Source organism: Ambystoma mexicanum, chromosome 2q, assembly GCF_040938575.1.
Source record: "Ambystoma mexicanum isolate Mex_15411 chromosome 2q, UKY_AmexF1_1, whole genome shotgun sequence".
Taxonomy (NCBI): Eukaryota; Metazoa; Chordata; class Amphibia; order Caudata; family Ambystomatidae; genus Ambystoma; species Ambystoma mexicanum.
The window spans coordinates 1,200,762,685-1,200,788,714 of record NC_090924.1 but is presented as its reverse complement, the minus strand read 5'-3'; the positions used below and the strand labels follow the sequence as shown (position 1 = coordinate 1,200,788,714).

General features: G+C 42.6%; 1 protein-coding gene across 1 annotated transcript in view; it reads left to right on the top strand.

Annotated features, from left to right (window-relative positions):
- DGKB (diacylglycerol kinase beta) overlaps positions 1–26,030 on the top strand; it is a 3,560,883-nt gene that overhangs the window by 2,492,726 nt on the left and 1,042,127 nt on the right. Inside the window, exon 22 of the mRNA XM_069648599.1 lies at positions 24,149–24,344. Coding sequence (XP_069504700.1) covers positions 24,149–24,344 — 196 coding nt within the window. The remainder of the gene's footprint in view (positions 1–24,148; positions 24,345–26,030) is intronic.

The following is a 26,030-nucleotide window of genomic DNA, read 5'->3' as shown; positions in this document are numbered from 1 at the left end:
AATGGCACCAAAGTTATAAGCCACCCAGAAACTGCTCTTTCCCAGAGTTGAGCAATTTAACCAAAACTACACTGCCACTAACGCAGGCTGTGTAATTTCATAGCCTGCGGTAGCGGCCATGTAGTTATGGTAAAGTTGCTAAACCCATAGGTAGAGCACTTTTTGGGCGCCTTATAAATTTGCTCCCCCTGGACAAATTCACACCAAAGTTTGTAGTATATGGCCCACTCTGAATTGTTTTTGCAAAGTTTGGTGAGGTTTGGTCAAAGGGGGGCAAATGTATAGGGGGGCTCCCAAAATTTATTTTTTTCCCATAGACATAAATGGAACACATTTCCGTCGTGCCTACAGCCCAAACCGCTGGATAGATTTTCACCAAATGTGTGGCAGGAGCGGCGGCTTTGTCCCCAAAGCGTGCTGTTGTTCATTTGGTGTAAACCCATCCAGAAGTTTTTATTGAAACAACCAAAATGTAAGGCAACAAAATTAGTGATATCTGTGTCCGCTCTGCGGAAAAACTTCCCTGTTCGCTCCGCAGACAGGACTCCGATTGGATAATCAGCTTGCGTTGTGTCCGCAGACATGCGTCGTGTTCTCTGATTGGCTGGGATGAAGCGTCAGGAGCGTCAAATTGTTTCGATGCACCCGCCATATTGGATGCACGGACATCCGCTGGAAGTGTGCATACATCCAATTTTGGGGAGTGTGTTGGTGTGTATGAGTGCTTGGAGAGGATGGGGGAGTAAGAGATGGGTCAAATGCTGTATTTGGTTAGGTGGGGGAAGGCTGTGATGTGTTTGCGGTGTCCGCGGTCACCGCAGTTGCCTGCGGACATATTAAACACTGGGCACACTACTGGATATTTTACTTTAGTATGATGTTGGTTTTGGGTCGTTAGAAGAGCATTCGTTTATGAGGGTATGTATAGAAGAGTTTGTACGTTGGTTGTAATTATTTTTTACAATGTTAATTGAAGTGCATAGTTCTGAGGTGGATGTATTATGTTTTTGGGTTGTGGTCATTTGGTAGGTGTTTGTTTCTATCGGTGTGTTATGCTGTGGTGGTTGTGGCCAGGGCCTAGAGTCGTGGGTGCATGGCTGAAAGACATAGGCCATATGCCATGCACCCAAGGCTCTAGGCCCTGGCCACAACCACCGCAGCATAACTCTACAATGCTACTAAACAGTTTGATGGTGGTATGTGGGTTGCTTAGGGGAAATAAATGTGAAGGATTTGATGGGGTCAGCAGCTTATTACTCAGTAGGTGATTACTAAGTACTGGGTGATTCTTTGTTGCTTGGAGACAGAGAGAGTCTGAAATAAAGTAAGGGTTGCAAGGAAGGACCTGATGCTTGTGTTGCAGACTGAAAGGAAGGGGGGAGATGCATGTCTTGTTTACAACAATGTACATAGTTGTAGATGATGTGATAGACATGACTGCACCTGTGCATAGTTGAATGCTGTTGTGATATCTAGAACGAAATGGGCAACCAGCTAGAATGAGAGTTTTGTAGATTGGACGAACAGTTGTAGAAGCAGTGGTGGTGTTTCAGCTGGGAGACTTTTAAATGATATTGGCTATCGGTGTGCATAAATAAAGATGCATGTACTCATCCTGGCTGTAATTTTATAACACACTAGAAAGCCTTTTTCCATAATTATACTGTTATTTCTCCCATCTTCTAACATGAAATGACACTTTGTAGCTGTGTGTGTTGTGTCTGATTAGTAATATAGTCATTTGTAAAGGAAGTTGAAATGATAAAATGTATGTGAAATATGCAGAATGTATAGAAAGGAAATTGTATGTACATTTTATGCACTACAATGCATTAAATGCTATCATGATTGAAATGTGGTTAAATATGTGGCAGTGGTTACAGAAATGATAGAATGAATGAAGAAATTAACAGTTTGCACCTTGCAGTTAATAATTTGGTTACTTAATATTTTGGAGAGCAGACAACTTTGCAAGTGACACTTGATCATAGTAGGTGGGAGAAATGACAGTAAGCTTGTTTTACAGGTTACACAGGGTAAGTAGCAGTTACTCTGTTTACATGCATTTATGAAAGAGATGTACATTTACCATACATGCAATCCTCCCGATTTCGGCAGGAGACTCCTGATTTTTCAGTGAAAAATTATTGTTATTTTTCACATTTTCCCACCGAAAATGCATTCTTATGACACACATTTTGTCTCCTGATTTTTCTGAGGAAATGTCCCTCCCAGGTTTGTCGGAATGTTGGCATGTATGATGTACTGTGCACAAAATATTCATAACTGTACTTTTTGTTCATGCATGTGGATGTGCTTGAATCTGCAAGTAGAAATGTTGGAGAGTGTACTAGTAGTTGCTGTAGTTGCTTTGCAGTCACAGCGCAGTTGGACTCGGAGTGATCAATAGTACATCTAAAGTGCTGAATTGTGATGATGGAGTTAGATGTAGAGGTCTTGCATGTGATTGTTGGATGGTTGTGTGTCTGCTTAACAGTAGCCAATGAGGGAATGGTGAAGAAAGTGAAGTGGAAAGGGTTGAAGAGCTGCCCCAGTGTTACTTATGCGCTCCGCAGACAGCGTGGCTATTCGCAGACAGGACATGCCACATCAGGGGGTTCTGAGCATGACCTTACTGGCGAGAGGTTGGATTTGTCCCCCTCCTACCTCATGACCAAGATACGTGACTTTCCCCTGAGCTATCTTGCACTTGATGGCCTTGATAGTGAGGTTATCCCTTTTTAAGGCCTGCAACACTCTACCCAGATGTATCAAGTGTTCTTCCCAAGTGGAACTGTAGACGGCAATGTCGTCTAAATAAGCCACACAAAAGGCTTCCAGCCCACTGAGAGCATGATTGACCAATCTCTGGAAGGTGGCAGGGGCATTCATCAACCCAAAAGGCATGGCCCTAAACTGGTAGAGTCCCTCTGGTGTTGAGAACGCCGTCTTTTCCTTGGCTTGATCCGTCAGAGCTATTTGCCAATAGCCTGAGGTGAGGTCAAAGGTGCTCACAAATTTGGCACCTATGGTGTCCACAAGCTCATCAGCCCTGGGCAATAGGTGCGTGTCAGTTTTGGTGACGGCATTGACTCCTCGGTAGTCCACACAGAACCTCCAATCCTTGGTACCTGCCTGGGAACTTGCCTTGGGGACAAGGACCACAGGACTGTACCAGGGACTGGTTGAGGGTTCAATAACACCCAGATCCAACATCTTGGCAACCTCAGCCTGGATGTGGTTCTTAACCGTATCTGACATTCGGTAGCTCGTGCTCTTGACAGGCACGCTGTCACCAGTGTCAATCTCGTGCTTACACCACAGTGTGAGGCCTGGCGTCAGCGAAAAAAGAGAGGCATACTGCTGGAGCAAAGTCCTGCAGGCCCTCTGCTGCTCGGTTGTCAAATCTGGAGAGAGCTGCACTCCCTCCACTGAGCCATCCTGAGGGTTGCTATGCAGCAAATCAGGAAAAGGCTCACTCTCATCCTCTTCTTGCTCTGAAGCTAGCAAGAGACATGAGACTTCGGCTTGCCTGTGGAAAGGCTTGAGCCTATTGACATGGAATACCTGAGGGGCTGCCCCTGGGACTCCCATGCCAACCAGATAGTTGACCTCGCCCATCTTGGAGATTATCCGGAAGGGTCCAGTCCATTTATCTGCCAATGCCCAAGGCTTGGTAGGCTCCATCACGAGGACCTCCAATCCACTTGCGATGCTTTAAGGTCATGCCAGTATTTGTTCAATTCCTGGCTGGCCTTGAGATTCGCCGTTGCTTGACCCATCATCTGCGTCATCCTCCGTTTGAGGCCTAACACATAGTCCCCCACTTGCTTGGCGGGACCGTGAGGGGTGGCTTCCAAACCTTCTCTGATCAAGGCAAGGGGCCCCCTCACGGGATGTCCAAAAAGTAACTCAAAGGGGCTGAAACCAACACCCTCTTGAGGTACCTCTCTGTAAGCAAACATTAGGCATGGCAGGAGGAGATCCCATTTCCTCCTTAGGGGCTTTTACAAAGCACCTAGCATGGCCTTGAGAGTTTTATTAAATCTCTCAACCAGACCATTGGTCTGGGGGTGGTAAGAAGTGGAGAACGTGTAGGTTACCCCACACTCTTTCCACATGGTTTTCATGTAACTAGACATGAAGTTAGATCCTCGGTCAGAGATAACCTTGGGGAATCCAACACGGGTGAAAATGCCCAGGAGAGCCCTGGCAACCACCTTGGCCGTAACCGTCCGACGGGGTATAGCCTCAGGGTACCTGGTGGCATGATCTACCAAAACCAGGATGAACCGATGTCCACCTGACATGGGAGGGTCAAGGGGACCGACGATGTTGATGCCCACCCTCTCAAATGATGTGCCAACCACTGGCAATGGCTGCAGTGGGGCAATGACACTGCCTCCAGTCTTGCCAAACAACTGACAAGTTGGGCAGGTCCTCCAGTGGGACTCCACTTCTACTCCCATCCGAGGCCAGTAGAAATGGGCAGAGAGCCTCTGCTTAGTCTTCTTGGTACCAAGATGACAGCCAAGGGCATCTCATGCGCCAACTGCAGGAAGGGCCTGTAAACCTCGGGTACCACCAACCTCTTGAGGGCACCAGGTTCAGGCTTAGTGGGCTCACTAACAAGGAGCTCACCCTCCCAATAAATCCGGAATATCCAAGGCACTTCTCCTTGTGCCTGGGACAGGGCCTGTTTCCTCAGACCTTCGAGAGAGGGACACTCTCTCTGTCCTTTACAGAAGTCTGCCAGGGAAGGTCCCCCTTCAGCTAACAAGCATTAAAGATCGGGATGATCCTCTGGGTCAAGAACCTCTCCCACAGAAGAGTCTTCTGGCTCTTCTCCCACAGGAGTTGAGACGGGTTTACCACTGGACCCAGCCCGTCCGGAGCATGGATCCCAATGGGCGCTGTAGGAACAGCAGAAAGAGAAGGAGCTCCCTCCACCGAGGTCGCCTTCTTGCTCTTCCTTCGTCGTGCCTTAGGCCGCACCTTTGGCTCAGGTACCTGACTCACAGCCAGACCCGGTGTCCTCTGTGACCTAGTGACCGCAGCAGCAGTCATGGGAAGACCATCCGCGATCAACCACAACTTGACTAGATCGTTACCTAACAGAATGCTAGCAGGGACGTTGTCCTGAACCAGAACAGGAAGCTTTGCTGTTTTGTCTCCAATTACGAGTGTGACTCGGGCTACAGGCGATAATTTGGGAGGCCCACCAGCTAACCTGGTGGTTCTCAGAGGAGCATCTACATAGTCCTCTGGCTTGAGCAGGGTCCTGTCCACCACTGTCATGCTTGCCCCAGTGTCTCTCAAACCAGTAGAAGGCTGGCCATTCAGGAGGACACTTCTCAAAAAACTACGAGTGTTCTGTGGGATAGTCGCCAGTACTTCCGCGTACTGGTCCCAGGCCCCAAGGGACACTAAGGAAATCTCTACGGGAGCACCAAATGTGATCCCTGTAGAGGAGGGGAGGACAGTGGCCTCCACCTCAGACATGGGGTAAGGGTAGGTCAGGCTGACAGTCTGTACTCCGAGTGCCTTACCTTTACACTTGGAGTCACCCTGTTTGTGATCCAGAGCCCCACAGTCCCACCAAGTGCCGGGAGTGCGGGGTACGGTACTGGAACCACCGGGAGCCTGCTTTGCAGCAGGTGGACCACTTCTCTTATTCCCACCCACAGATGACTTATCTCCACTAGATTGTTGGGTCTTAGGAGAGGAGGGTTTAGGTTTATTCGACTGTGACTACTTTTGGGACTCCTCAGCTTTCTGAGAGGCCCCTTTTTCTTTGTCCTTGTCCTTCCCACTGGAGTCCTTCGGGGACACCTGGTGGGAGATCCACTTGTCAGCCAACCTAGCCAGCTTAAAGGGATCCAAAATGTTCTGGTCAGCAACATACTGACGCAGCTCCGGTGAACAGGCTTCAGAAAAATGCTCAAAAAACAATAGGTGGGACAATTCAACAAAAGTTTTCACCTTGTAACCATCAATCCACTCCATCATATTCATGTGCGCAGCACTCACCCAGTCAACCCAAGACACATTCTCTCTTTTCTTAAAATCCCTGAACCTTTTAAGGTATTGGGTAGGCGTCTTGCCAAACTTGGCAATCAAAGCAGATTTCATACACTCATACTGACCCCTTTCTTCCACACTCAGCTTCAGAATACAGTCATATCCAGTTTGAGGCACTCTGCTTAGCAAACACTTAGCCCAATCTCTTTTGTCAACATCATGAATTGCACAAGCCATTTCAAACGCTTCAATCCATTGGAGGATATCAGAACCCTCCGAAAACACACCAACCAAATTCTTCCTAAATTTAGTTGCTGGGGACCTGACACTCTCACTGGGTTTCGCTAAAGTCTCCAAGTCACTCAAGCTTTCTCTAGCTGGATTCTCTGACATTCAGTGTCCTTGTCTTTGAGTTCAAGATCCCTATTCTTGAGTTCAACTTGTTGAGCCAGCTCCTCCTTCTTAAGCTCAGCATCTATTTCCAACTTGCGATATTCAAAGGCCAATTTTTAATAACTCAAGTTCCAAGGAATTGCTGGGGTTCGGAACAGAGGCAGCAGGAATGGCGGCATTCCCAGAAACAGATTCGGTAGAAACCCCAGGGGCGGAGTCCTCATTGGTTGCATTCCCCCCCCTCATCAAGAGTTCCACCATCGGTCTGGTAGTCCAGCAGGGCAGCTATCAGCTCAGCCCTAGACTTATCCACAAAGTCTAACGCCCTGGCTTCACAAGCACTCTGGAGAGCCTCTAAGCTCATCCGAGTCAATTTACAATTTGCAATAGACTCCATTGCTTGTAATGCAGTTATTTTGTACACACACAAACCTTAATCTAATAAAGTGCAGATATTTTGTAAGTGGCACGGTTATACACCGATTCTTAAAACCATAAGCATCCCACCGCTGCCACCAGTGTAAAGACCGGGTGTCTGTACTTCCGCTCTATATATGGTAGAGGAGAGGCACAGCGGAACCCAGCCAAGATTCTCTATAAGGTAGCAATGGACGAGCAATCAAGGCCTAGCTTCTCAGGAGGTGATGCAGGCTGGTTCTTAAGTACAGTGTAGTCCCCGAACCCCCACAAAGGAATGTCCACACACTGTATTACTGAAAACACAGTCTTTATATAATTAATATTCAAAGGTATGTACACGATCACAATAACGCACTTTGTACTCGGAAATCAATAATGATAAATATATACAATTCTAAAGTGGTACCACTAATGTTATCGAATCTTATTAAAGTGCATCAACTGTACGGTTAAAATGTCACACAGATTAATAACGAGGAAACCAGAAATAGAGATAGGCAGGAACGTAAGATGGTTGAAACAATAGGCAGAATTCTGACCCCTACCGCTAGGCACAGTTCTGTGTGGAGATCCCTCCACCTGGGCAACCTATAAAATAAAGATATATCGCACAAGCCCAGTCCATATGTCAATAGTCTCACTTCTTCCTATTAAGGTTTTACCCCCCAATGTACCTGGTGGAGTAGAGTTCTCCGAATATGCGCCGACCGATCCTTCTTGAGTGCCTCCCTTTCAGGTGGGATCCACGGAACGTCGAGAGGTGTCGGGGAACTTGGCGTTCAGTGTCGGGGAATCGAAGGGCCTTCTTGAGTGCCCTCCCTTTAAGGCAGGAGTCACGGGTCATCAAACGTCCGATGGTGAACCGGGTGAACTACGGCAGGGAAGTGGCAGCTTCGTTCCTGGTGGTGCTCGTTGACGACAGAGCATTGGCGTCCTGCAAGGAAGAGGCGTGCGGGGCACCTCAGTGATGATAGTTCTGTACCGCAAAGAGATGATGAAGAACTGTGGCCCAGCAAGGGCGTCGAGTCGTCGGTGTCTCTGTGGTCCTTAGGTCGCGGGAAACCCACCGGTGGATGCTCCTCGGTGCATCGACGGTCATGCCTCCTCCAGCGGGAGACAAGCGGGTGACGATGCAGACGTGAGCGTCCGATGATCAATGGGAGTTCTTAGGCAAACGGGAGCACGGTGGCTCCGGTCGGCGACGGCGGTCGTCGACTGTGGCGGACAACAGTCCGAGTGCTTCTCCTTGCAGTTCCACAGCAGTCCCCGTATCGGGTCGGCAGCCTGTCGAAGGTCTGTCTACCAGGAAGCGTTGGCAAAGATCAGCTGTGCATGATGGTCCTTTGTAGCTCGGGAAGAGGTCGCCTTACCAGGTCCTCTCTGGGTCAATCCTTGGAGGCACAGCAGCTTTCAGATTGCAAAGGAGAGCAACAGCAATTCTTCTCATCCAGCAGGGCTTCAAAGTCAAGCGTCAGTTACTCGTCGTAGTGGACTTCTGAACACGATTCCTAGCAGTGAGAGGTCCCCAGATATACTGTTGATCTCCCATTCATTCCGCTGGGTCACACTCAAGCATCCAATCACAACTATGGGCATTCAGGCAGGCAGGCAGCCAATCAGGCACACAAGGTATTCAGGCCATTCACTTCTCTCCAGACACTCACAACAAGTTATGTGTATTGGGACAAGTACCGAGCCATTCAATACTCCAAGCTGCATTCATACCAGTTTCGAGCAGGGTTGTCTCAGTCATTGTGTCAACCACCAGATACTAGACACCCACAACACTGAATGCATATTCGTCATAGACCCTATTCACCCAGGTCCCACCCACAGGAGGTAACCACAACATACATCACCGGGAAGGCTCCAGCGAGTCTGGCCGGGCCTTCCCAACAACACCACATATGGCATTTCCACCCAACAGCCAGTCAGGGGGAAGGGACAGAGTCAGGGCTTCCCAGGACTTTGGGAAAACAAGGTAATGGGTAATAGAAAGCAAGAGGCCACCGGGGCCATCTTGTTTTCCATCAGGAATCAACGAATCCCAATGGCAGGGCCGGGGTATCCCAAAATGGAGGATACTCCGCGCACCTGTCAAATTCAGCATGGAGCTTCCACCAGCCCATACCCTGCTCTGCGGGCCACCCACAGGTGACCAAAAACATACACTAGGGGCACAGGGTTGTACCCCCACCCATGGGTGTCATAAGGGTATCCCACGGGTCTGTTCACCAAACCAAAAGAAAGAGCTGCACCGCCAGGAGTCCAACATGAACTCCTGCGTGGAAAACACGACAGAACACACGATAAAACGCATTAAAGGACAAGGATATGGAGGCCCTGTCCCTCCGATGCATTTCCAGCATCACAGAAACGTCACCAAGAAAGGTGTTCATTATCACTAGGGTTGGTTATGTGAGGGTCAGGGGCGGGGCATATGATTTACATGGTCAAACCCTCGGGACAATAATATTTTATGAGCATTGCACTTGCTCGTATCGTATAAGTGAAACTTATGCAATAATGTTTGGGGAGGTGAGGGGTGATGATCATGGTTGGAATATTTCAGACGTAATTTGAAATGAGTTTACAAAGTTTGTTGGAATTTTGTACACAGCTTATATGACGATTGATTTGTGTATTATTTTGACAGTTTGGAAAAAATAAAACGTGGGTGGATTTACAGCAAATTTGCATAAGGCTCATTGGCAAGGATCTAAAAGCATGTTTTTTTTAGTGCCTGAGGGGTAGGCTGTTGTCAGGTGCAGTGGCCCGAATGTCGGGGTCATTGTATAAGGTCAAGACCCAGACAATGTGGCTACTGGCCATGACCAGAAGGGACAAAACATAGTATTAAAGTGGTCATGTCCACCTGGGACTGGCTTTGTCGTAAAGTTATTCGCAATTAGGATAGATTTGAAAGGGAAGAAAAATGTGCTTATGTTAATATGGTTAGCAGAATTTTTTTGCCTTTTGGAGGTTGCCATGGAAAGGGAAGAGGGGCCCTGTATGGAACTGGCACTTTCCCTTTCCATGGTTGCCATCTTGGAAAAGGATTTTATTCCTAAACCGGGACGCCGCATCCCAATACAGGATGAGAAATCCTATTTTTTTGTAGCACGGGTTACCGCTTTGGAAATCTAGGCTGGTAATGGCGTTCATCCCTCATTTTAGGGGCTGAAATGGGGGGTAATGGTCCAGAGACCTCGTTATCTACCCTCATTTCGCTTGGGGTGATTACTAGGGCTACTGGGCCGTTAGCCACCGTTCCAGTCCGTGGAACCGCGCATGAACGCTACAATATCCACATTACTATAACAAAAAATGCAAAAGGGAAATGTTGAAAAATCTTATTGCATTTATGTATTTTACTGAGAAATACAAAGTAGATGGAGTTTATGCGGCTTTTTTACTTCTATTTTTTAACTGTGAAAGGTGGTTCCTAAAGGAACATTTATTTTGTTTTTGGATGGATTTTTTATGGCAGGAGAGCTAAGAACGAAAGGTGGGGATGGAAATGAGGGAAGAGGCACCAAACACTAATATGGAGGGGCAGATGGAACAGGGGGGGAAATGTTGTGCGTGTGTTATTTCTAAGGTAGTGGTTGTAGTATGGCCAAGTGTACCCGATTTCGCGGGATTGTCCCGCAATTAGGGACCTCGTCCCGTGGTTAGCAAAGTGGCTGTGCGGGACGTAGGTTGTCCCGACTTGCGTCGGACACCCTGCCTCCAGCACAGCCACTCTGCAAACTAAAGTGGCCATCTGCTCAGCACGGCGCTGCCGCCTGCTGCTTTCTCTGGGCGCCTCTGCAGGCATGGCTCCTTTTGAGCTTACAGGTTGAGCTGTATTCAAATGCTAATGCTTTGTTCCTGGGGTCGTGATGGTCATGTTTGCAGTTAAAAAAACTTGACCATCACCTCCCCAGGACAAAGCATTTGTATTTAAATTAAGCCAGGAATTAAGAGCCATTAAAAAAAAAAATCAAAAAGAGTCGGGCCAAACGTGAATGAAGTGACCTCATCACCGCCTTGTGGACAAGTGTCCCGTGACAGACTATCAAATAGTTGGCCAGCCTAGGGGGCAGTGTTTCTCATGCTGCTTGATTACAGCAGTGGTGGTGTCTCTTGGGGAGGAGGGATGGCGTTAGCTGATGTCATTTTAACATAAATAGCTCTTTTGCCAAAAGTATGTACTGTGTACTAGATTGTTAATGGATGAGTATGAATAGGTGTTGGAGCTGTGCAAGGGAAATGTTGAAGTTGCAAGTTCCTACATCAGTAGAAAATGTAGTTCCAAACTGTCCATGAGGCACTGTGTCTGTTTTACCTGTATGATTGGGATCACTCTTGTGTTGTAGAACTGTGAGGCATGAGTAGGTACGTTAGCCACATCTCATGCAATCAATTTGTCACATATGGCCTTTGGCAAATGGTATTTTACTATCTTTAAAATAGATAAGACATGCTTTTGATTTGTTTTTTGAAGCATTGATTATGTTGGTGGAATAATACTTTTTAGTAGTGAGCTTGATATGACCATGATAGCCAGAACATGCATCGTATGAAAAAGTTTTGGTTATCAGGAGTTGGCCTCAAACACCAATCTGTCTCTAAGTGACATGTCTTTTTACATTGGTATTAAGGTATAGGGAGACTAATTCAGGCAGCACTTAAGTATGTAAAGCACTCAATGCAGAGGGTCTCATTACGAGTCCGGCGGTAACCGAGGCGGTAAAACCACCTGGTTACCGCCGGACTCGTATTACCATTCCGCCTCCGTGATTCCCGGAATAACTGGGGCATTACAACCCCGGTTTTCCGGGAATCACCGAGGCGGAATGGTGTTAATCCCCCTTCCCATTGAGTCCTATGGGACTCAATGGAAATGGGGATCATGGAAACACCGGCAACATCTCGTAATGCTGCCGGTGTTTCCTCGTCCGCCTGCAGGCAGGCGGTGTTAAACCCGCCAGGTCAAACCTGGCGGGAACATCACCTCCCACCTGCAGGAGTCCGGATCAGGTGGTCCGGAAACAACGGTGGCGGCGGGTTCACCGCCACCGTTATTTCCGGACCGCCTGATTTGTAATGAGGCCCAATATCATAGTGAGATTATGTGAAGGTTTGGGACAACATTCCATGATTAAAAGCAATCTAAGAAAGAAGATATATCATTGACTGGTTTAGATGATCAGAAGTAATGGAAATGATAGGCATTCTTAACCAGACTACATACTAGTGTACAATGAATTTCAACAGTAAAAGAGATTATATAGTGACCAGATGAATCATAATGTTCACATGATGAGGGTAGGACTAGAAACCAATTACCAAATGTAATGTTACTCTTTTAGTGAGCCGGCACTTGTCATTGTGGAACGAGGTTCAAAAAGGTAATATATCTCTCTCTAGTCAAAAAGTCAGAACAGGCACTCTTCACAATGAACACCCAATGCATTGTAGTCATGAATGTGCGGTTGACTCCTTAAGAAAATCAGGAGAATGCCCATGTGGATAGTAAATATCATGAACAAAAATAGCTATATCCATGCATTTTAATGTGAGCAATATAATACAAACACATTCTGTTTTAAAGCAATTTCCACTGTAGTGGGCACATCTATTCATAAGATTCAGATAATAGTTAAGTTTTTAATAGTAGCAATGCACATAGGTATAACATACATCAACAGGGCAGGTTCCACAAACAAAGTCTGACCCACACATGCCGCTTCAAAATTACTGCAGTTCTGATACACTGTCAAAAACATTGCAACCTGTGAGAGAGGCACAGACATTCACGTTAATGTGATCATCTTTAAGGAGTGCTCTATGAGTTTCCTGCTCATCAAAAATACTTCAAAGACAATCTGTAACTCTTTTGCTTCCCCTGGCACTATGCAGCTAATCCCATATGCCATTATTCAGCTTCAGGCTCATTATAAAAGATTTACTACAGATTACCTTTTTCTTCTATAAGGCAGCACCAGGCAGTTTTAATCAGTGCTATTATACATTATCAGAGTTTATGACAAAAAGAACTTCACAGTGCAGTGCTCAAGTAATACAAAGCACATTCTCACGTATGAATGCCACGAGGAAATATGTTTCCCTGTGCAAGTGTTTCAAAATAAAATTGAATCTGTAGGGAAAGATAATGGAAAGATAATGCACTTTCATGGGGGCAGCACACTGAATGCTGTAGCGGCACTGTGTATGAAAGACAGCAAATGGAAATGCACTGAGCACATGTAAAATGTTCTATGTTATAGTGAATAGGCCACCTATACAGTTTGCACTGAATACCTATGCTAACATAAATGAAATAACTAACACTTTCACATTAAATAACATTCCCAAATAATTAATGTACCCTTTAGTATTGCAGTGCAAAATGATCTAGATGACAGACTGTTTGTTTTTCAGTGGAAATGTAAGCGTGCAAGAAAATGCATTGGCTGTCTTTTTCATTCAGAAGGCGGTATTGTGTGCTTTGCAGGAAGCAAGTTGATACAAATGTGCTCCGGAGCTGGGGTGTTTGGAGAGAGAAATGCCATGATTCCAGAAGGATCAGCTGGGGTGACAGGAGACGTCAGGAAAAGAGGCAGGGTCAGTAAGATTGACAGGCCTATGGAATAAATCTAGCTGCAAGGGGGTGGAGATTCATTCATCAGTTGGCAGAGAGAAGAGACCAGGAGGGCAGCTGGGCTGTGCATGGAAGGCAGAGCCAGACTGTGCAGAGAGTGCATGATTCTCTCCAAGCAGTTGTTTGAGAAAGACAGGTCAGAGTGAGGAAACTGATTTCTCACTGGGATGCCAAAACTGTGAAATTTGCAACAATCCTGCTTGCCAATAAGACACTTCGGAGAGTGGCTCTTTCATGACAAGCAACACAGACATCCTACACATTAGAAGTGAGTATTGATGACATTTTGAAGAGCATGCAGATAATTGTGTGATTCTCCTTCAGTTAGACAGTCCAGAGTTTTTGAAAATAATTTTCTGTTTTCTCTTTCTTTAGACTGGGTAATTGGGAATCACTGAAGTGTAACAGAGGGAAAGGTCGACATGCTATTGCTGTGTCTTTTCTTTTAGAGGGTACATTTTGTAACTGCATCGGGCTTCAAGGTCTGTGTAAGAAGAAATTCATGTTTTAATTATGAACAAAGGTGGCTCATGTATCTATTGCTGAAGGGTTAACTTGTTCTAAAATGTGTATTGCAGAACCTATTTTTAAATCACAACCAGTATAAAAAGAAAAAGCATTTGCAAAAACTGAATCGGTGGAGTTGCATTTTTGTGTCTATGTGGATTATTTTTGAAAGAGGGGAAATAATAAGGAAGTGTCATAGTGTACCCAGAAGCGGTAAAACATATTTACCACATGTGGTAAATTGGAAGGTGCAGTTTGGAGAATCAGCTAGCAAGCTAGACAACTTATGATGCATGTGTGTGTGTGTGTCTCGGCTGTGCATGCTGACAGCTGAGCAGATCCACCAAAGACGGTAGTCCGGTTTCATAAATAAGTGACCAGAAAAACAGATGGTGCTGGTTTCTTCCTGCAAGTGTGAAACCCGATAGTCTGCACTTACAGTCAACCATAAACAGAATACAAATAAAAGAGAGGGGGAGACATGTCTCATCATATAGGGGATTAACACAAATATGCTGTGTTACCGCTATTTTACCACAACTCTAAAATACCACCCAAGATATGTAATAGCTCTCTGACAAAACCCCTAACATATTTAACCAGACCAGTGGTACATTATTATTAGTATTTTTTTTACAGCATCATTAATTCATGTTTAATTCTCAAAGCAGCAACACATTTCTTCATTTTGGGTCAACACTGGATACTTCATCATATATATATGTCTTTCTTTTCCTCTACAACACTCATTGGAGAAAAAAAAAACATCTAAATAAAGCTTATAGGAATTTGACATCAATAATGCTCTGGTGTGTACACATTTTTATTGCAAACTTCTAACAGGAATAGTTGATATGGAGCTCAAGCAAACAGTTCAAGTTATAAATCAAAGCAGCCTCTTTGATATAAATGTGTTTATCTAAGTGTTTTCTCTTCCTCGTTTGAACATTATTCAGATTCAAAATGCCTATATATATGGACCCACTCAGTTTCAGCACAGTGTTTGGTTCTGCAATAATAAGACAAAAGAGCAAGATGCATATGACCAGCAGTAAATTCTTGGACTAGTTTATATGTGCAATCCTACTCAAATTCAATCTGTTTTGTAGGGATCATGGATTTCAAATTTTCTTCTGAAATGCAGCAGCCACATCTGCATTTCTCGCTACAATCATGTGCCATGTCTTTTCTACAGCTGAGAAGGTAGCACATAGCACAGCTGTTTTTCTGCAGATGGTCTTTATTAGTTTTTGCTTGTACCCAGTGGAATCTTTATGCTGTTACCTACAAATGTTCTTTATCCGCAACACACACTGATTTATCTGCTGACTTTACTGAGAGTGGTTGACTCCAAGTAGACAAGTAGTTCAGTTGTAATACTTTAGTTTATAGTGTAAGTCCTCTCACAGGCTTTAGACCAGTTCTCTGCTCCCGTTCGTTGTTAATGTATGTTCTACTTCAACAGATTTAACTAAACATAGTAATTTTCATGCTCAAAAGCTGCATATGTTCTAGGCATTGTCTCTGTATGGGGGCATTTGTCCTTTCCATCAGTTGTTGACAATTGCAATCTAACAAATGTCTCAAATGGGCCTCTGTGTATCATTTGACCATATTATCTGCTTTATCTTAACCTACTCTGTCTTTCAGTGGTCCATGGTCAATTTCTTTAGTGGCCCAAATGGAGGAAGTTTAAAAGTCTAATCAGAGGACTAGATTAGCAATGATTAGCCACCATAAACCCACAAAGTTGTTTTGAAGCAAAGAACACATTTTCCCATCTGTATGTGTTTGATATAATATGTTGGACTCTTTGGATTCTTTTGATGTCACAAATCCATACGCCCACATGTGCATAACTTCAGTACATTCTTGTACAGGTATATGCATTCACGAATGTCACTTTGAGTGAAAGCATAATATACATGAATACTTTGCAAGCAACACATGTGTGCTGAGCAGAACTAAACAACATGGTTAGTCTAGGGATCTGGGTAAATTTACTGACATTCAGTATTCCTACAATAAATATCTAATTTGCTAAGGCAGAGGGTGTTTTGGGCAACAAAGACCAGGCAACCGAGTTCCAGTTGCTATTGAATGGCTCCAAAAGCATAACTCATTTATGTACATTCTATGCTTTAAGCTATTATCAATAATATATGCACTGAATAATGCCTAATGCAATGCCTAAATAAGTTATATTTGCCATCCAGATGAATTAGGATTTGCATGTCATCAGCATTAAATGTAGAAACAAATTCCAAAGAGATGGAGATGTTTAATCAGGGGCTTCAGGTAGATGATCAATAGTAGTGGAGAACATGTCCTTTTGGCACTCCATATCAACTGCACAGGTGGATTACTGAACAGCTTCGAGGTCTACCATCTGGATTTGTTGAGACAGGAAAAATCCAATCCAGACCGGAACTGACTCTCGGATGCCATAATGGAAGAGGTTATCAAGATATATGGATTGCTTAATGGTTCCCTTTTAGCAGAAAGATCCAAATTTGCCAATGCACTAAAACCACCACGATCTTTGATCATGCAAGTATCATTTAGCAGTGCAATGGCCAAGTCCTGAATTCACAGCTCTGGGTGGTTTACATTCTGGAAAGGGTCGTGGAGGATGTCATTTGACACATGAAGATACAATGCTGTTTCCAGTATTTTGCCAAAGAAAGGAAAACAATATATTACTAAAAGCTGGTAGGCTGAGGCCAATCCAGTGAGGCTTTCTTATGTAGTGGAAGAAACATCTTTGCTAATTCTAATTTAGCAATATTTAAAAATAAATTCCCTCCCCTACAATAACATGGACAGAATCTACACCATCTTGCTCATCCAAATAGTCACATTTGTCCTGAAGCGCATAAAGTGTGATATTTAAGCACAAGGCCAAACTCTCTTTTTTCTTTCTTTATTCATGAATGTGTAAGTATATGATATCAAACCTTTTGCATACATATAATAAGTAGAAAACATACATTATTATAACATTAGATTGTTAATACATAGTATCTATCAAATTCATCATATTGCATATTATGGTCTGGATTAAATTATACAATATTCAATTAAACACCTGCTTTCATTTTTAAATAGTTTTAACAGAAATATAGTCATTTATTAAATGATGGTTACATCCATCATTATAATCAATCATATCATTTGACACATTATATAAAAAGACTACATATTTCTTATGTGTAGCTTTATAATGAATAAGCTTAACTTTTTTCTACTTTAGCTCATCAGTTTTCTCTGAATAACTGTCAGAACAGCAGAAAAGCCAATTATATCAAAATCTGTCTTCCGCCCATTAAACATTGCCAGAAATAGTCACTTTGGATTGTCTCAATATCATATTCAAATCTCTCTAAGAAATATTGTCATTCTTTGTCTAATTTCTCACAATAGATTATGAGATGTTTTACTGTCTTAATTTAATTAGCCAACATATTCTTAGTGAAAGAGGATTGCCCACTTTAGCTCCTACCACCTTTCCTGTACCATGCCAATTTGGCACATTAACATGAATTCCCATGTTTTTATCTAATCTGTGAATTTTTTTTAGATACAGCCATGTCTAGCCATATTTTGGGTGCAGCACCAGATTCTCTCTCTAAATTATTTCAGTTCCCAAATCACTAAATCCACAAACCAATTGCATTTTTCTCAACAGCTCTTAGGTAAATCAGGCGAAGTGTTGGTTCCATCGCTATTCAGATTTAACTTGCTCATCCAACGTATTACTTCATTTGAGTATTCCTCAAGACAACTTTATTTTTGTGTTGTATTGACCTCATACAATAAAGCAGACAAGTATGTTTAGTTGCCTCTGTCGGTCATATGTGCAATTTTAGTTTTAATTATTTCAGTGCCATGTTCGGAGAAGAAATGCAAAGTTAATTTATTATCAGTTGTATCGGCAGACCATGAGAGAGACGCAATACTTGTTGCCAGTTCTTACCCTCATTATGGTTTGACCAGTCTCCACAGTGCGGATTAAAACCTCCAAGTCCATAAAATATGGTTGGACCAGCATTTTTGAAAATACACTGTAAATTCATTGTAAATTCTTTGCCTCTAATTGTGCATTTCTTCATGTATATTTGCCCTGCATTTCTGTATATGCTTGTATTTTGGAACTTTGTCATGTAAATACTAACAAAGTATTTTTATACAACATGTAATGCACCCAGATACCTCCAGGTCTGGAGCACACTATATAAATAAATAAACACACACATTAAACATCGATACCCGCTATATACCCCCATATCAGCAATCACCTTCCTTTATTTGAGATGTTAACCTTTTAACAAATCAATCCTTAAATTCTATGATGTTATTTTTCTTCATGTTGGTGGACAAATGGATCCCACTACAGCAGAATGTAGACCTTTTCTAGATTTTCACTGTCTAATGGCCATTTTCTTTTTGTTTGGTGATACTATTTCTAGTTATACTCATAGCTTTAGATTGGTTAACATGTATTATTAAGTACAACTTGCTAGAGTACAATATGACTGCATCTTGGCTCCTGTGTAGTCCAACATTTGTTGCATCCAGAGGAACACAATCATCCCCATATGCTAGGTATGGAACATGCATTTTGCCAAGCAAAGTTTTGGTGGGCAGCTTCTGGTATTCAAAAATGCTATTTCTATATCAGTAAAATACAGTATGAATGCCATTGGTTCCAAGACACCTCTTTATCATAGAGGCTCTAATACTTAGACCACAAAAAATCATGAAAGGTGCAAAATTGCAAGCATTCAGGAGATTTGGGGTTTGCCTTTTTATCTTCTTTTTTGATGGTTTCATTATTTTTGAATATCTTATCATATTGGGTTGTTTTTAATTGGTTATTATCATAAAAACCGCATCTCCATCCATTGTGCATTTGCGTATGATAATTTCTCTGCTACAAGATGCACCATTTTACACTATGAAAGGAAGTGATATTTATGCGCTGCTAGAGGAAAGTCACATGAAAGTCCTCCTCCATTAATATGCTTGTTTCGTGCTTAGCTTCCTTTTAGTGATCTAGTATACTGAGTTCTATTAGGGTCATAAAGATTAACCTAATGTTTCTCTGCACTAATGTGGCACATCTCATCTTGTCATGGGTTTTCACACAGCACCCCTCCTACAACTCCAACTAATGGTTCAAGTCAATTGTTTATGTGACCTACCTGGTGCTGAGTATGTCAGTCAGTCAATTTGGCTTTATATTGATCCTTGGAACATAAAAGCAACAACACAAAAATACATTTTAAATCACAACTGGCAAAAATGTCCTTGGTGCATAACAATGTACATAATATGTAACCATTGAATATAATTGTAACATCTCAAAAATGCATCGTTACTCATAGAGAGGAACATTTATTTCTTAAGGTCACATGGCTGCATGATACAATCACCAAATATGGGTATCTTAGTATTGAAAAAAATAATTATTAACTTAATTTTGAACTTTTTGTGTATATTCTTGGGTCAACAAAAAAACAAAAAAAAACGATCTGAGTTATGTGAAAGAACTCAAAATAAAACATCACAATCAAATGCATATTCAAACTATAAAACAGTTTAACTACAGCATTAGAGATATACCTAAAACTACAAGCTTTTGATAATACTAGAAGTAAAGAGGATCATGAATAATCAAATGCAGAAAAGTCTAATGCCTAAATGAGACACTCAATTTACAGCGTTAGCAGTCCTAAAACGTGACACGGGATCTGACCATTCATGCGCTCATCAAAAATTCACAACAAGTGCACTGCTAGTTCATCCTTTGAATTAACACACAACGCTAGAGCATTTTGTACAGTGGTTATTGATCTATATGCAAATAATGACTAATAAAAGGTACAGTATATTTTCAATCTCATTTTCGCAAAAGGGGCATTTGTTGGAAAGAACACAGTTCCATTTGTGTAATAATTTTGCCAAGGGTAGTGTTCACAACTGAAGCTTAAGATACAAAGCCCTGGACAATTCTGGGGAGACAATATCCAGGTAGGTTTCGTAGCCAAAGGTCTGCCTACACTCCCAATACTTCCTTCCCCTCTCACTACTTAGAATATCAGTGAGGAGTGCACTCACTTCATTATGCATCCGTGCCTACTTGATCTTTACTTTAGCGCCACAGTCCATAAATTGGGGTTTTAACCAGTAGTTGCTCTGACCAAGTGAGTTCAAGACCTCTTTCATATATTTAATTCCAGGTGAAGCAATCAGCCACTCTCTTGTGAAAGAATATCTTCAATAAGATGCCTGGAGGATAGCTCAGGGGCAACGCATTTGTAAAGGAAGGAAGACAACACATAGCATCACACGTTTAAAACTGGTCTCCGGTATTAAGCATGTTATAAAAGAACAATTATAATTATAATTTCAGATCTATACACAGCAATTCCTGGAGAAGACCATACCCTGGCCCAGTAGAAGAGAGGTTTTGATCTACACAGGAACCCAATACTTTGTGTGTCAACCTCTAGAAAGACAGGGATGTTTAGGTTGCTGCAGGGGAGGCCCAAAAGATTTGTAATGATTTTATTTTCACTAGTAGATAATTCATTGCAATGTGTGCCTCCCCACATTTCTGCCCTGTAAAGAGCCACTTGTTTAGCCTGTGCAGATTAGGCTTCTAGAGCTACTTTTACAACCCTTTACCATAGTCTTGGGCAAACTTTACAATGGCACCACCATAATGGTTGAGTTTGTTGTCTGCTTTAGAGATTTGGGAGACCAGTTACATTTTTCTGTAAAGCGAACTCCCAGACAGTCATAGGGCCTCATTATGACCCTGGCAGTCCCGTAATGAACGGGGCCCGTACGGGTAAAACCAGACGTCCTTTCCAGGTCCCACGAGGGGACCAAGGAGCTAATAACGGGCCCGTTATTAGCTCCATCCCCATTTCCAATGAGCCCTATGGGGGTTCAAATGGGAATGGGGAATGGGTCTGTGCATGAGGAATTACCTGGTCCTCCACGGTCGGAATGACCCGGTAATTCCTCATTCACAGACCACAGACCCGGACACGATTTTGGAGGCAGCCATGGCGCTAATAGCACCATGGCCACCTCCAAACTCGTAATGAGGCCCATAGTCTTTTACCTGTTCGATGGGCTCCCCCTTGAATTTTAAGATGATTTCTTTGAGTGCATGGTTCTGTTTGTCTTAAAAATCATGTTTTTTTTTTATTAACATTAATAGCCCATTGCAGTCACAGTACTCTTAGAATGCCAGCAGCTGATTTTTTAAGCTGTCTGGTTTCAGGGACAATAAAACCTGCAAACATTAATATACAACAATTTTCCTGGCTAAGGTTGGTGCATCACAGGGGAGATTAATCAATGTTGGAATTATACCATTAATAAAGAGGCAAAATAGTTTTGAAGCCAGTTTGCATCATTGGCGTACTCCCATTTGGATAGGTATTGTGTTTGTAACCCTCCCAACGCCACTCCATTATACCACAACTTCATTTTCACTGTAAATACTTTGTATTGCCCTAAGAAGGGCTAGCAGGATCCCCTTGTGTCTCAAAGCCATTTTTTAAATCCACAAATGTGACGTATAGTCTCATCTTTCATAAAATTACATATCCTTTATATATGAGGCTCAACCTAAGGCATTGATGAATTGGGCTAATGTTTGCCCAGAAACTGCCTGAAGGTGGTGTAAAATGTTTTTTTTTTTTTTCCATCCAGGACTCCAGGTGGGTCAATAATACTGGGGAGAATATCTCCCACCCGTGTCCAGCAATGATATTGGGCGGTAGCTGACAGGTTCTTCCCTCGCACCCTTTTTGTATAGTCGGACGAGTTCAGCTTGATTCCACATATGCAGAGAATTAAAGAAGAATTCCGAGGTATCTCAGCAGTATTCCTCCTCTGTTTATTTCAAAAGGCTCTTGCACAGAGGGCAAGCTGTTAATACTGCCACCCTTCCCCATCTGCTGCATTTTTCACATTAGAGATCAAGTTCTCTTTTGCCATCCTACAGTCTATATTGAACCAAGGATTTATTTGTATTGTGTTTTTCCTATTCTGTTCGGCATTGACCGTAAATGTTTGTTTCACACTTTCCGTGAATAATTCATGTTACTTTAGTATTTGCAAGGATGACCCCTGTTCATCTGGTAGAACTTTTTTCTTGAGTAAGGAGAATTGAGTCATACATTTCAGCCACTTTCTCAGTTGTATTCATTTTTGACCACTTGCCCACCTTTCTAGCATTTTAAGTTATTCTCAGACCTACATTATCCAGTTGTTTAAATATACCATCCAGCCAACGCAATTAAGGCCTCGGCCTCAGGGAGAGTGGGCGATGGTCACTCTCCTCCCTTTCAATTACTTCAAACTCCATCATTTGGGAACACATCTACAAGTTCAGCATGATGTAATCAATAAGTGAAGCTCCGGGGTCACTTACATAAGAATGTTTAGCAGATGAGTCTCCCATAAACCTCCCTTTGCACGCTCACATATTTAGAGACATGAAGATACCTGTGATCTCAACCACATTATTATTTTGCCATCTAGGAAGTGTAGCATTAAGGCTCTCCACATTCCAGAGTCTATACTCTTCTTCACAGATGCCACCTGTCAATGACAATGGCTCAACTTCTGGCTGCTCGGATAGTTCAATGTCCAGGAAATTACTCTGGTTTTTAAAATATGTAATAGTTTGAGTTCTGTGTCTTAGCCTGGTTTGTTATATATGTTTATTAATAATATTTCAGATGCCCTCTTAATTTTTAGATGGAGCTCTAGTAGTTCCTTGCTTCAATGTCTATCGAGGCTTCAATTCATATGGAACACCCGACAGTCAAGGGGAGACCATGGTCAGACTCCCCCATATCCTCGTTGGTCGTCAATCACCAGTCAAGTTTTGACAAAGGTTTTGGTGAAGGTGGGAGCACACTGTTTTAGGCTAAACATGCAAAGCACCTGCAGACAGCTCTCAGTTCTTGACTTTAGACTGTATGTCCTGGGAAAACTAGACACTCACACCAGCAATAACGTGTCCTTCCTTTAGCTGGAGTCTGTGTAATAGTTCTTATTCCACAATAGGTTGCCACAGTATGCAGCCAAGCATTTGCTTTCAAATACTTTGATAGTACACCAGACCATCTAGGAATTTGGGTGAAGAAAAGCACTGTGCTCATTAGTTTATTATTTGCCATTCAAGCTCAGAACACAGAATAATGCTAGTGGTACAGTATAATCAGGCACGCTTGGGTTCAGTTAAGAACTAGCAGAATGTGCAATGCTGCAAAGCAAGGCAGAGACTAAACGTAGTTGCCTTTTGATAATTCATTAAATTCCTCAGTGGAGGGGGGGGATTGCATACACTGGCACTTCTGCAGGCCTCCAGGTCTCCAGGCAGCAATCCAAGGCCTACCCGGACACCAACACCCAAGCCCTTATCCCCTGCCAAGTATGAATTGTTCCTGTTATTTCACATCCTTGCCCCACATAGTGTATGAAGACGGTCTTGCTGAAATATCATCTTTGCTTGTCAGAGATTGTTGTGCAGTGTTTTGTTCTGGTTGTCCTGCAATTCATGCATTTATTTGTGGTCTTAAGGTCCTCTCATTGACTTTGCCCATTTCTGAGGATGTTGATCAATTAGACTGTATTTATTACTGATAAGTAATCACACACGATGGATTAACAAGATTTTTCAACTTTCAGTGCACAAGTGTATTAAGAGGTATGATGCAGTGTTGTATGTTTCTTTCTCATATAATGAGTAGCTAATTGGCTCTTTTTAATCCATCTTTATTGTTATCAATAGAGTGCATTCATTTTCTTTTTAACTGATGTGATTGGAATTGCTACCCATTGACTTATGTCCAATTGGGTTGCAAGAGCTGTAAGATAATGCAACAGCTTGCACGCATTGGTACATGTCTTATGTGAACAAGCAACTACCGAAGCAATGCTTTTATATCTTACCACAGCATTTCAATTTCACTATCTGCATAGTACATTAACATTGCTTATGCTTTACTATCCCACTCGCCTCACTGCTGTAGTGTCGTTACTATATATACCTTCACAAGTTAAATGATGACTGTGATGGTGAAAATCGATAAATCCACTTACTCTGAGCATTGTTCCTTCCTTCAGTGTGATGGGATTCAAATGGATTTGAACAACATTTCCTTAGAAGGAATTGCTATTTTGAACATTCCAAGCATGCATGGAGGCTCAAACCTTTGGGGTGAGACAAAGAAAAGACGAAGCCATCGCCGAGCTGAAAAGAAGCAGTCAGAGAAACGCACCACTGTCACAGATGCCAAAGAATTAAAATTTGTAGCACAAGGTAGGATCTGAAACAATATTGACATCTCAAGAACTTGTCATCTTGTTGTATGGTTGCTTATGGGGTTGTCCGGAGGTATGATTGTTCTTCAAATATATATTACAGCACTTATTCAAACTATTTCATTGTTTGATCCATATGCATACGGTAATGTTATCAACACTCTCATACATGTTAATGGCTTTTCTAAGAATGATTCAAAATGTGCTATACATTTTCTAACAAAATATGATTACTTGTATCTGTAAATGATGGTGATATGAAAGACATAATGTTCAATCAAACTCACACACACACAGTTAGATGGGAATTAGAAGGTTTGGAAAGACTTTACATACATTAAGTAATATCTAGGAATGAGAGTCTAATGTGGAGAATCTATATTTAAGCAAAATTGTCACTGTTCCAGAGTTTAAGGCACCTAGACTTGGCATAATGTGAGACTTTCATGTCACCTTATGTCAATGCTGTTTCTTCTAGTTGTTGTATAAGAGAAGAACCATAGGGAAAATAATTCATCAAGGCAGTTTTCCTTTTCATGAAGTGGCACATTCTCAAAGCAATGGTATTTATCATAGTGATCTTAATTTTTCTGCCAAACAGCAATGCAATGTGTGAGCCAGAAACACATGTGACAACACCTCCTAAAGAAATAGGGCACTGTTCCACCACTGGCTATGTATTTTACGCATAATGTTTACTCTGCTCTTACATTGTTGAGGAGTTCCATTCTCTAGGAGAGGTGATCCTGATTATTTTCATTTCTATTGCATGGGGTTTTATATTCTCCTTTTGATTTTGGTGGCTATATTGTCCATTATGTAACAAACCACTTGATCCACGTCAAGCACATAGCTTCCTTCTCTATGTTTTAAATGACAGTTAGTTCTTTGGCATTTTTATTTTCGAAAAACATATTTTTAAAATATTCATACTGCTAAGGACAAATGTGTTTGTTCATACCACAGGCTGTATCAAAGTATTGTGACTGTGAGGTATATATATTGGTGTAAAGGTGCACATTTTAACATTTCATATTTTTGTTTGATGGATGTGCACAATGCAATGGACCTACTAACTACTTGTCTGGTAGCGGTGTCAATGACTGCTTCAGTTTTGAGACACACTTTTGGAGTTGTACACATTGGGCCTCATTAAGAGTGTGCCAGTCCGGTAACAATGGTGCCGGTAAGCTACCGGCATTGTTGTTACCGGAAAGGCACACTTTGAGTTCTGCGGGTAGGTGCCGTCCTGCCAGCCAGCTCTGACCTGGCGGCCGGAGTGGCACCCACCGGCAGCCTTTGATGGAAGCACCGGCACTGTTGCACACAGTGCCGATGCTTACGTCCTCCCCATTCCCATTGAGTCCTATGGTACTCGAATGTGAGTGTGGAGTTACTTTTCCCGGCGCCTGGCTATTGGGACCGCCGGGGCTGTAATGCCCTGGTAATTCCCCAAAGCCAGGTGCCGGAAAAAAACATGATTCCATGTGCTTTAACACAACTTGCTTTAATGATGTTCCCTCTGCATCCCACATTATATGGAATTTAATGATCAATTTATGAATCAATAGGCTATGGGAACTGGCAACAGGTAGACTTTGAAAGCCAGAAAGTTCTGGAAAATGCCATCACGCATTTGTGGGATGCTTAAAACGAAGGGCACAACAGCAGTTACGCAGAAAGC